The sequence below is a fragment of the Notothenia rossii genome (assembly GCF_949606895.1).
Source record: "Notothenia rossii genome assembly, chromosome: 2".
NCBI classification, from domain to species: Eukaryota; Metazoa; Chordata; class Actinopteri; order Perciformes; family Nototheniidae; genus Notothenia; species Notothenia rossii.
Genome location: NC_136904.1, coordinates 91,668,028 through 91,680,540, shown reverse-complemented (window position 1 = coordinate 91,680,540; position 12,513 = coordinate 91,668,028). Strand labels below are relative to the sequence as shown.

Genomic DNA, 12,513 nt, shown 5'->3' with positions numbered 1-12,513 from the left:
CAAAAGATACATAGAGGTATAGCTAAAATCCTTTCAGATACCTGTTATGCTGCAGGTAAAGTTTCTGGTGGTTTATGTGTGAAATCGATTTTTAAATTGCCACCATTTCATCAAAGAAGAGTGAGCGCCACAGGAAGGTGACAGAATTCCTGACAGACTAAATTCAGGGCATGAAAAGTCCACTTATTAGACTGTGGCGCCATCTGCTGGTGAGTCTGGGGTATGACATCTCATCAGAACTTGTAGAAATCTTTATTTATATCATAAGTCAAAAGTACATCATCCCCATAAGGCCTTGACACTCTCATAACATCGGGAGGCAGCGCTGCAGTCGACAGTACAAACAGAGAGAAGTGAATTCCTAAATGTCACCAAATTGGATGCTTCCTGGTCTGAGGTCAATTTGAAAAACAACATGTTCCTATAGTGGCACTGGAGGATATGCAAACTACCCTCATTTCCTCCAACATATTAAAAATGCACCGTTTTATTAAAGAGGTCAACTCTTTGAACAGTAAACGTGGGGGTTTGCAATGCAGACGGTTGTCCCGTTGCAATGAGTAAACAGAAAAGGCAACATAAATTAGGAAAACACAACAAATGAGCTTTTTTTTTCTTCCTTATTTACAAAGTGTTATTGAACAGGAGTCTGACCAGAGCAAAGTCAGTGAACAGGTGGAGCTGTTACATTCATAAAACTAATAAAAAATAGCAGAACATCTGCTGGTTGTTGTTTTTCTTCTTCTCCAGATGTTTGTCAGCAGCTCGTCCTTCAGCAGATGTTGGCCGTACTCAGCGGTCGACCCATAAACAGTGTTTGTTTAACTTCTCAGAAATATGTGAATCGGCTTTTTAAAATGAACAAAAAAAAGGCCTTAATACGATATAACGTGGGGACACAGAAAGACATGGCATCATCTCCGTTTTATACAGTTCAAATAAAACATCTGCAATTGTGCCACTGCTGCCAAAATGTAAAACTTTAAAAACCAGTTGGGTTCAAGCCATCCTGAGAACAAACTGAAAATAATAAATACACCCTGGTCAGAACTATGGAGCACAGTCCTCATGATAGAAGATGTGTGTGTGTGTGTATGTGTGTGTGACAGATATCTCAGTCCAGGTTGTGTGTGTGTTGCTGTGTTAGTATCCTTGTAGTCCGTTATAAACCTTCTGTACAGAGCCCTGCTTCAGAAGGCCCCGGATACCTGCAACAGAAAAACAAAAAAAACTGTTAAAAACACATCAGAAATATAGATTTAAAAATATCAGATAGGCTACAAGATATTAGCATAATTATGTTGGCTATTTCAAGTGTTGTTTGGGAAAAGACTATACATTTAAATGAATTAAAGTCGAGTAAATGAATGCATAAGAAACCCATTTGTTTACTTTAGAATCATATATTTAGTAACTTAGTATATACACAATAAGAAGTCCCAAGTATTTTCAAATACTAGAATGCAACTCAAAGCATGTGCCTGGTTATTGTGCATATCTTTCCAACGGTTAATGCTGTATTTAAAGTTCCCATGTCGTGCTTTTCCGGTTATTACCCGTCCCCTTGTGTGTTATGAAGCTTTTTCTGCATGTAAACGGTCTGCAGAGTCACAAACCCTCAAAGTACACCTTGTAGCGAGTAAAACTCTAACACAGAGAAGACCTGTCTATGCTGCCCCAGAACGCCTCGTTGGGGATTTATCTTTTTCCATTGTTTACTTCTTGGGTATAGTGACGTAATGTAACGGCTCGGTCCATTTCTGCGGAGCCGTTACAGTTGGACCAATCCGCGGACTTCCTCACACACACACACACTCGGCGGGACGTTGCGAGGCTCTCTGCTGCGAGGAGCGGGACACTATGAGCTGGCTCACTGGTGTGGGGTCGGCGAGATAGCGAGACGCCGCGGAACTCAGCCTGAGCCCACACACAAACTGATGCGGGTCTTGAAACAAAGCAGATAAATTATGACCGTTAGTGGCCACTGGTGCGAAAGCTCTCTCCAGAGCTACTGGAAGCCCAATCTCGGGGACCGGAGAAAGTGGAGCAATATTCTCGCCACGCCAAGAAACAGCCTCGAACAACCTCAACCTATACAAATGACCACGTAAGCCATGCTACTGATGCTGGACAGTTTTTCAGTGGGTGCACAATAAACAGCAACATACACATTAATTTAAATAAACAGCCAAATAATGGATCAACGCTCTCTGTCTAATATGTTCGCTTGCTGTTAATGTTGTTGCATAGCAACCACCTTGCACTATGTTTTGTGCAGAAAGCAACAGAGGGACTATTTTATTTTGAACATCATTATTTACTAATAAAAACTATTTAAATTAGAGTGTGTATTTTTCTTTCATATTGCCACACTTGGTAACCGTTTTATAAAAACAATAGCTCACTTCAGGCCGTGATATATGCTCATTATATCACAGCTAAGGGGGTTGTCGACCCTCCGCTTCGCGTCGGGCCGAACCACGCCCCTTAGCTGTGATATAATGAGCATATACCACGGCCTGTCTTGAGCTATTGCTTAAGTAAACCATGTTTAATTGCCATTGTGTGTGAAAATGTGCCATCTAAATAAACTAACCTTAACCTTTATATCAGAGTTGTTCAGAAAGCTTTACACCATCCTAACTAATGTGAAGTAAAGCATCTTTCCCGGTCTAGATCCTGTCAAGACAAATGTCCCTGCGTATTCTTAAAGGTCTCCTGTTATACTGTTTTTCATCAATATGTTATTGGTCTCAGATATATACAGAAACTGTTTCTGATTGGCTGAAACACCAAACAGATCACTGCAGCATTACCCATAATCCCCTCTGTTTCAGCCCTGTTTCCAAAGTGCTGATTCTCTGTCTGTTACTTTAGATGAAAATAAGGATCCCCTCCCCACGCCCCTCAGAGAGACATTTGGTTACAAAGAACTCAATGGTGCTCTAGGAGGAGATTCAGGTGATAAGGGGGGGGGGGGGTTACCTTGGTTGCTGATTGGCTAATGGTTACACAAGACAAAACATTGTTATGACATCATAAAGTGGCCAAAATCTGATCAGCTCATTTTCAGACAGGTTTTTATAGAAATGGATCAAAAAGAGAGAGAATCTTTGTTCCTGAAACTTTCAGAGTCTCTTTCCACAGAGGGGACACATGGTGATGAAGAAGAGACATGGAGAAGAGGGGACACATGTTGATGTAGAAGAGACATGAAGAAGAGGGGACACATGTTGATGTAGAAGAGACATGAAGAAGAGGGGACACATGTTGATGTAGAAGAGACATGAAGAAGAGGGGACACATGTTGATGGAGAAGAGACATGAAGAAGAGGGGACACATGTTGATGTAGAAGAGACATGAAGAAGAGGGGACACATGTTGATGTAGAAGAGACATGAAGAAGAGGGACACATGTTGATGTAGAAGAGACATGAAGAAGAGGGGACACGTGTTGATGTAGAAGAGACATGAAGAAGAGGGGACACATGTTGATGTAGAAGAGACATGAAGAAGAGGGGACACATGTTGATGTAGAAGAGACATGAAGAAGAGGGGACACATGTTGATGTAGAAGAGACATGAAGAAGAGGGGACACATGTTGATGTAGAAGAGACATGAAGAAGAGGGGAGACATGTTGATGTAGAAGAGACATGAAAAAGAGGGGACACGTGTTGATGTAGAAGAGACATGAAGAAGAGGGGACACATGTTGATGTAGAAGAGACATGAAGAAGAGGGGACACATGTTGATGTAGAAGAGACATGAAGAAGAGGGGACACGTGTTGATGTAGAAGAGACATGAAGAAGAGGGGACACATGTTGATGTAGAAGAGACATGAAGAAGAGGGGACACATGTTGATGTAGAAGAGACATGGAGAAGAGGGGACACGTGTTGATGTAGAAGAGACATGAAGAAGAGGGGACACATGTTGATGTAGAAGAGACATGAAGAAGAGGGGACACGTGTTGATGTAGAAGAGACATGAAGAAGTGCATTTTGCCAAATAGGTGACCTTTAACATTTCCTCTCTTCTCACCATCTTTCTGCTGATCGTCGAGCTGCGTCTGAGGGAACTCCACGTCGAAGGAGATGATGAGGGACCCTCGGATGTTGATGTTGTCAAAGTTTGGCAGACCTTCTCCTTTCTTCCACATCCGAGCTCCAGGCTTTGTGATCTTATCTCTCACTATATGGACCTGTCCGCAAAAATGCAAGCAGACATTCAATTCAACCATTCATCATAATAATAATAATAATAATAATAATAGATTTATTTTGTTAGCGCTTTTACAGTTGCTCAAAGACGCTTTACAGATATAGTGAAAAGAAAGGAACAACAAATAAATATATAGTTAAAGTTAAAGTCAAATAATACAAAAACAATCACACTTTAAAAGCAAAAAATGCAGTCACACATAATAGGAAGCTAACCTCAGTCTTTTAACAACTTTCAACCGTCTGGGTTTTAGAAGTGTCAAGGCGGATAGAAAGAAGCCCCATATGCAAACAAATGTATTGTCAGAAGAGCGTTGATGTTCAAAGCCCAAACAGACTGGAACACTTGAGCTGCTGCTGCTATCAGATCCCTGTCATCATTGGGTACGTGTCAGCATCACATCGTAATGATTGTATGTATTACTTCATGCATTTTACTTAACCAGTGATGCAAACACAGGTATGGGGAAAAAAGAGAGAACTATTCGAAGCAGAAAAAAAACAGCGTAATAAACCATCTGACAAAGGCCTGTGCTATAATTCTTCAATGAACTGGCTATTCTTTATAATATACTCAGATCAATAGGAGACGGAGATGTTAAGTTATAAATCAAGGGGTTTTATTATTAATTACAGGTAGATATTATCAAGTGTGTAACTTTGGTTTAAGAAGTGGAGGAGACACAAAACAGGGGTCCTCCGCAATGAAACATATTATCATTATTTATAATGAGTGTGCAAACTTATCTAGTATATATAATTAACCTGTTTATTTGTGGGGGGACCTCACCTTTTTTTATTTTGGGAGAAAAACTAATTCTGACTTTAAAGTCAGAATTCTGAGAACAAAAAAAACGTTTTTTCATGTGGCCCTAATCCTCTTCCGTACTCATCTACACTGCTCCCATGTTTTATTTTGTGTTGCCATAAGTTAGTCGGTTATGGCTAGAAAGGATCCGTCTTGTGTAAAACTCTCGCGAGAGTTTGGCTGAATGTCACGTGGCTGAATGTTTACGTTTGGCAGGCAGCCTTTCAGTTACGATCGTTAACATCAGTTGGCCACAGCAAATGATGGTAAGAAGCTAAACTATCTATTAATTATGTCAATTACAGGGAGTGTGATTATTGAAATAGGGTGTTAGCGGTCTTGCTGTTGAAAGAAGAATGACAACACTGTAGATCACCAACACTATGGTTTATTTTTTATTCACAGGCAAGTCAACGTTGTCGCAGTAAAAGTCCCAAGATAGTTCCTGGTGCAATAAAATGTTCCCTTGCAGTGTTTTACTATTAAGTCTGAGGTTTCTCTATTAATATTGCTGCTGCATTAATGTGTATGTTGCATGTTACTGCTGTAGATGTGTTTCCGAGCCGCTCCGATTACAACGAGAGTTACAACGAGAACGTGACGTCATATTTACACTAGACGGATCCTTTCTAGCCATAACCAAGTTAGTCTCTCTGCGTTTGTGCGCTGGGCGAATGCTAATGCTAATAATGCTAATGCTAATAATTCCAATGCGAGGATAATAAAATGGCGGGTCTACAAAACATTTCAGAGTTTTACGAGGCGTGGTTTCCAAATCAGCGTTAAAAAAGCGGGAAGCGCCGAAAAGCGACTAATTTGCATCACTGTTAACAGACTGTACGTGGCTTGCCCTTGTTTGTCATGCTATGCTTTCTGTAATTTCTTTCATGTATGTCTGTCTGTGAGACGTTGCTTCTGTCGGGACCCCCTTGAAAACGAGATGGGTTTATCCTAATAAATACATTTCTATATATATTAGTGAAATACAGCACCTTGTGTCCGTCCAGGTGTGAGATGTCCATCTCGAAGCCGATCAGAGCCTCCACCAATGAGATGGTGACGTTGGTGTACAGGTCGTCTCCTCTGCGCTCAAACACGGGGTGTCTAAAAAGGAAAACATCATGTCAGTCACTTATTAAATATTCAATGATTCAAGTATTTTAAAGCTGACACACAGTAAATACAGATGATTCATACTTCAGCACTTTGATGCGGAAACGTAGACCTCCAGGTTCCCCGTCGATGTGAGGTTCCCCTGTGGGCAGATATTACATGTTTACAATATATCTTATAATATATTAGAAAAACAGATGATTCTTATTCATGGTTTATTAAGATGTACCTTCTCCAATGAAGGGGTACTCCATTTCATCTCTCACTCCCTGTTCAATTTCTACCTCCAGCGTCCTCTCTTCATTCACCAGCCTGTGGTTGACATTCATTCAAACAAAAACATGTGTTATTTAGAGTGTGCACAACATTTTGTTCTCTAAGTTCTTACTCCATCTCTAATATACAGAACACTCAGTGCATGGTTATAAGCTAGCAACAAGCTGGATCAAATGCGATCTAATCTAACAACAGCAATAAGTTATAACTCAATGCAGAGTTGGTAATTGATGGAACATCAGAAAGACGAGTTTTAATGAGTTTTGAAGTGTGTTTGATGACGATGGGAAGTAAAAGGACTGTTTCTGTAAATGGAGTTTGTGGCTTTGCATATTCAATGTTTTATAAGCTGCATTAACACACTAAGTATTTATCTAAAGCCTAGTCGTTTTATTTTAAACATGTAATTTAGCAGTTGCTCTTATCCAAAGTGAAAACATCTCAGCTGCTCACTGGAAGGTCTTAATGTGGATCCTGATATTGAAGTAACTGTTATTTTGTATATTGATTGTTGTGATATATATAAGCAATAGCTCACGACAGGCCGTGGTACATGCTCATTATATCACAGCTAAGGTATACTGTTTTTCTCAGACGCGGAGGGATACTGACTTGTTGTGAAAAGTAACTTACAATTCTAGCCGTGGTATACGCTCAGTATATCACGGCTAAGAACCAATCAGATTGCTTGATTTGACTTGTCCGTTTTATAAACCTTGGGATATATACATATTTGCATACATATTTTTATATTTATTTATATTTGTGTTTTTGTATTCAGGATTGTGGGAAACGGTATTTCGATCTCTCTGTCTGTACACACAAACTGAAAGATTGACAATAAAGTTGACTTTGACTTTTGACTTACTTGACGTTGGGGCACTCGTCACACACCATCTCCTGAGTCATCTGGAAGCGCCCGGGTCCGAGCTGAGTCGTCCTCATTTCCTGCCGGCAGTTACACTTCCTCTTGCCGGGCGCTTCTTTAGCGACTGGCTTTACACGTACAACCTGAACGACAACAACACAGTGAATCAGATGATGAGTCAGCAAATGTTCCAGTTTGACAACTTCAATGACCCCGATGTCTGTCAATCAAACAACCAATCCTGCTTTGTGTAATTTCATATTCTGTTCTTGTACATATCATATTCTATTGACATGTATATAAACTTTTTGCACTACTTTTTATTTTGCATTTGATTATATATGTTGCATTGTTGGAGGAGCTCAGGTCAGAAGAATGTCATTGCCATTTCTACACTGTAGCTTTGAGCACATGACAATACAACCTTTGAATTTGATACAAACTTGAGAGCAGGGTTGCGTTCGAATAGTCCATTTAGCTTAGGAACCTTCCTAACCGAGTGAAATGACCCGGAAGTCCCTCAGTGGCAGCCATGATAAGTGCCGTTCGAATTCTCTAAATGAAAGGAAAGGAGGTTTCAAACTTCCTTTATAACCTCCTTTAGCTTAGGAACCACTGGACCTCCCTAACCGAAGGAGAGGAGAAAATGCTGCCCCACAATGCATTGCAGCCGCAGCATTTGACGTCACACAACAGTCGGCCGTTCACGGACACAAACGATTATGACGGGGAAATGATATCATGAAAGTTACGGTGCTTATTAAGCATTTTAAAACGTATGTGGTAAGTTGCCAAAGTGCTTTGTTTTGAACGTTCATCAGTATTATAATCAAAAAGAGAAATATGAACGTTAGTTTTTACTGAAATGATCAAATAAAGTCAACATTTCACTGAGCTGTGTGGGGTTTGTTCAACTTTTAAAAGATGTTTGAATGGTGATATACACAGTGATAGATGTTAGGGACTAACGTTTATAATAAATACATTTGTATTGATTTTAAGATCTTTTCATACAATCATACGTATTGGGATCATTTGTATTAATGTGGACCGGAGGGAGAGGGTGACGAGCATAAGTTTCACTTTCCTTTTTTATTTCAATTCCAACTTTGGTCATGAACAATATGTTTCTCTGTTGTTCATAAAGCATAAAGCAACAGCATCAGAGCACGGTGCAGTCTCTAGATGAGTCCCTCGTTCTTATTAAACATCCATGTTGTAGTCCGTTGTATAGAACACTGTAGTTTCCATAGTTTCCCCACAGCAGCAGACGCACACAATGACGTCCGCTGGCGCATCATAAACACGTTGGATAGTGAAAGTGCATTCGGATTCTCTAAAGTACCGCAGTCTCTTCTCCTAAGTCCTTTTGAATTCTCCTATCCACTATCCCTTAACCCCGTGACGTTTCACTCAGAGGTCAAGAAATAGGAGATAGGGTTAGAACTTAGGAGCTGATTTTTAAACAACCCGGGGATCTTCTCCTCACCTCCACAAAGTTCCCAGAGTACACTTCTTCCAGCGTGACCTCCAGGTCGAGTATGATGTCATTTCCTCTGGGGATGTTCCTGTCCTGCTGCTGTCGGTTTCCTCCAAACATGAACCCAAAGTCACCAAAGAAGCTACAGAAAGACAGAGAGAGAGGAGACAAATAACACATTAAATCGATTTTAAAAAGTCAACCCTAATGTTTGCTTTCAGAATGTGGGTCACACCGACACAGGGTTACTGTGACCCATTGCTCACAATAATCCACCTAATGATAATATTATATAATAATACTAATCCACGAGAAACCCGGGACAAATAAAGGATTTTTGATTCTGATATCAAAACAACGTGGGGTGTTTTTGTATGAACTATTTATTTGCTAAGAAATAAAAGATAGCTTCTGTGTAAACTGTTCAAAGTGAAGTTTGTTGATTATCCAAATAGCATTTTCAAAGCTGTTAGCGACACAAAAAACGTTATATGTATTGTAACTGTATCGGGTGGAGGAAGCAAACGTGGGCAAATAGGATCACAATTATCGGCACAGCTGGACATTTCAAGGTTCAGGTGAAAAACCTTCTTTCTTTTTAGTGAACTGAACTTTAGGTTAACCCTTTACTTGTAAAATAAGGTATCCCATTGGCTTACAGTGTTGTAATAAGACCTGAACCCATGAAACGCACCTGGAGAAGATGTCGTTGTGTGAGCCGTGGTGACCCTCTTTGAGTCCGTCTTCTCCGTACGCGTCATACTGTTTCCTATTCTCCTCGTTTGAGAGCACCTAAAATACACAAGCAAATTAAATAATCAGATATTAAAGTGTACTTAGTTCAGCCTTTCTGCTTCTTTCAGTAACCTACACACAGCTAAATTACAACAATTAAAGAACGTACTATATTCTACATTGTTCTAATTCACACAGCATTTGAAACCATTTACATAATGTCATCCAGTACAACAATATAACAGAACACAAACACCATCTAAACCTAAGCAAAACTTGATTTCAAAAATTAGAAAAGCAGTCTTATTCACATACTAACCTAAGACATATATCCCTGGGAAATTGTTGACTGTTTTAACACTGACTGGCCTCTGAATAAAGTACACCTGTTCAACTGGACACAGCGTAGTTGAATATTAAGATACAAATATGAAATGCAAATTAAATAATCAGATATTAAAGTGAACACTCCCTCTTTCAGTAGCCTACACAGCTAAATTACAACAAATTGCTTGTTAAATGTTAAAAAAAGAATTTCCAACAATCCTCTTTTTATCAAAATAAAGTGAACACACAAAGCACCAATTAAAACAGACACAATTACATTTTAAAGTGCAGTTCTCTTATGATACTCTCTTTCAACTAGCTTAAGAAAATCATAATAACATGCATAATAACATAATATTCCTCTTATCAAGGCACAGTAAACTAAACTAATATAAGCTGATGTGTGTACAGGTAAATATGTATAATATAGATCAAATGTTTCCTTAAACATGGCAAACTCTCTGTTTGTGTCCATGTAATGTCTATTGTAATGTCTATAGATTATTATTATCAAGGAATAAAATGTAAACCTTGTAATACTCCACATGTGTCCACTCCTTGTTTATCAAACAACACAACTAATCCCAGTTATTTTTGAAATGCAATGGGAACATTTGATACTAAAACACCTGCAGATCTTATCTGAATCCACTCCCATTCATCCACGTCTGGCTTTTACAGATGCCAGCTATGCCGCGCAACAGCCAATCAGAAGCAGCCACACGGTCTAGTCGCCCAATCACAGTGAAGCTACCGTTTCCAACAACAACCAAAAAGCTAGAGTACAAAACCCTCTTGTAACGTAGCTTCAGGCTCTTCCGCACACAATCTCATATTTCCGCTCAACATATACACTTTCATTCTGAAGTTTCATGACATTTAGGCAACTAAACCCACCTTTTAAATCCACATGTATTGACTGTGCTTCCCTGCGGTTATCACTTGCATTAAACACAAAAACAATGGATATAGACAGCATGCACCCACCTCATAAGCTGATCCCAAATCTGCAAATTTGTCTGCAGCGTTGGGGTCGTCCTGGTTTCTGTCGGGGTGTAACTGAAGAGCCAGCTTTCTGTAGGCCTTCTTTATGTCCCTGATTGATGCACTCTTTGTCACCCCCAAGATAGCATAGAAATCTCGCCTATAATAAAGAAAAGTGTCACATTAAGAAGAGATAATGGACTCAAACATAGAAAGCAAAATGAAACAGTTAGATGTGTGTTTTAATGTGTTATGGGTGATATACAACAAGCTAGCACTGAGTAGTAAGCCGGTGTGAAGCATGGATTATAAAGTGAACTGAAACACCGTTCATTCCTATGAGAGCTGCTCAGTGGCGCATGAAGACAAGAATGGAGCGACTGTAGGTTCAGGAAGTACCCGGATGATACGGGCATTTGTATAGCACATTTTAATAAAATCAGTTCAGCTGTAAGTGCTTTGACAACATGGGACAGATCACATATTAAAACAAAAAATAAATGTCACTATAGGTCAAAGCTTTTTGCACACTTACCAGCATAATATAACAATTCAAGGAGGTAAAATAGGTATGATAATAACAGTAAAACCATAAAATAAACAATGATCCCTCTCTGTAAAGTAAATGACATAACACAGAATGAATACATACAATAAAAGAATATACAATAAATGAATAAGATGAATAATAAAGATTAACATACCAAATTAATGGAGAGAGAAAATTACTCTAGATTCAGCTTTCAGTGCATTTTATGATGTATTTAAATAAGTTATATAAAAGTGTTTGTGCTGGGTAGTTTATTTAGCAGAAAAAAATCATTATACATTGATTTACAGACGTCTCTTTCCCAATGTAAGTCAATGGGAAAAGGTATTTCTGTGACAAAATGACGTCACGCAAGTTGTAGTACCACCGTTTGGCCACTACGTCCATTCACAAAAATCGGCTTCAATTTACAGCCATTTCCTGGTTTGAAGGCTAGCTCCATGCTAACCGAGTAAACTAGTCATTCAAAACACAGCATTTAAACTTCTGAATATAACCGTTTAGCTAGATATCAAACACACATAAATACATACTTAATAGTGATTTATCTCGATGTGTAAAGCTACTGTAGTCCACACAACACATGTAGAAGTGATGTGGACCAATCACAGAGGAACATGTGTACCACCTGGAGATGCTTTCTCATTTTCAACAGACTTACCCTGCAAGCACCGCCGAAATAACGTAGAGAAGCAGGCAGCAAACGTTGCACAGATTCATCCCTTTGGAAGCCATAGATCCCTGTTTATGTAAAAAAATGTAAAGGAAGTAGCAAATAAAGACCAGCCGGCTTTTGAAGGTTGGATCCCCGGCTGCCAGTCACCCAGAGCTTCTTCCTCCTGTCAGAGAGATCCCGCCCTGAAGAGAAACCCCTCCCACTGTTAAAGAAACATCTCGCCATTTACTGTACGGTGTGAACTACGGAAGACGATTAGGGCCACATCATCAAAAAGTCACTTTTCATAAACCCAGTGCTTTGACAACATGGGACAGATCACATATTAAAACTAAAAACTAGCTACAAGTCAAAGCTTTTTGCAAACTTGCCAGCATAATATAACAATTCAAGAGACACAAATAGGTAAAATAGGTATGATAATAACAGTAACATACAATAAAAATAAACAAGTATCCCTCTATGTGAAGCAAA

General features: G+C 39.3%; 1 protein-coding gene across 1 annotated transcript; it reads right to left on the bottom strand.

Annotated features, from left to right (window-relative positions):
- Positions 1–235: 235 nt before the first annotated feature.
- On the bottom strand, positions 236–12,221 carry dnajb11 (DnaJ heat shock protein family (Hsp40) member B11). The gene is made up of 10 exons (XM_079664654.1): positions 12,025–12,221; positions 10,817–10,973; positions 9,462–9,559; positions 8,777–8,909; positions 7,288–7,430; positions 6,373–6,455; positions 6,228–6,285; positions 6,023–6,134; positions 4,044–4,203; positions 236–1,208 (listed from the first exon to the last, which is right to left on the bottom strand). Exons 1-10 carry the CDS (start codon positions 12,096–12,098, stop codon positions 1,144–1,146), a joined length of 1,083 nt encoding a protein of 360 aa, XP_079520780.1. The 5' UTR covers positions 12,099–12,221; the 3' UTR covers positions 236–1,143.
- Positions 12,222–12,513: the final 292 nt, after the last annotated feature.

What these genes read in the sequence shown, in the direction of transcription:
- dnajb11 (XM_079664654.1), bottom strand. Translation starts at nt 12,098, where the DNA reads ATGGCTTCCAAAGGGATGAATCTGTGCAACGTTTGCTGCCTGCTTCTC. An exon ending in GACGAGTGCCCCAACGTCAA is followed by an intron (nt 6,456 to 7,287) that starts GTAAGTCAAAAG and finishes TGTCAACCACAG; the next exon opens with GCTGGTGAATGAAGAGAGGA. An exon ending in CGACGATCAGCAGAAAGATG is followed by an intron (nt 1,209 to 4,043) that starts GTGAGAAGAGAG and finishes TTTCTGTTGCAG; the next exon opens with GTATCCGGGGCCTTCTGAAG.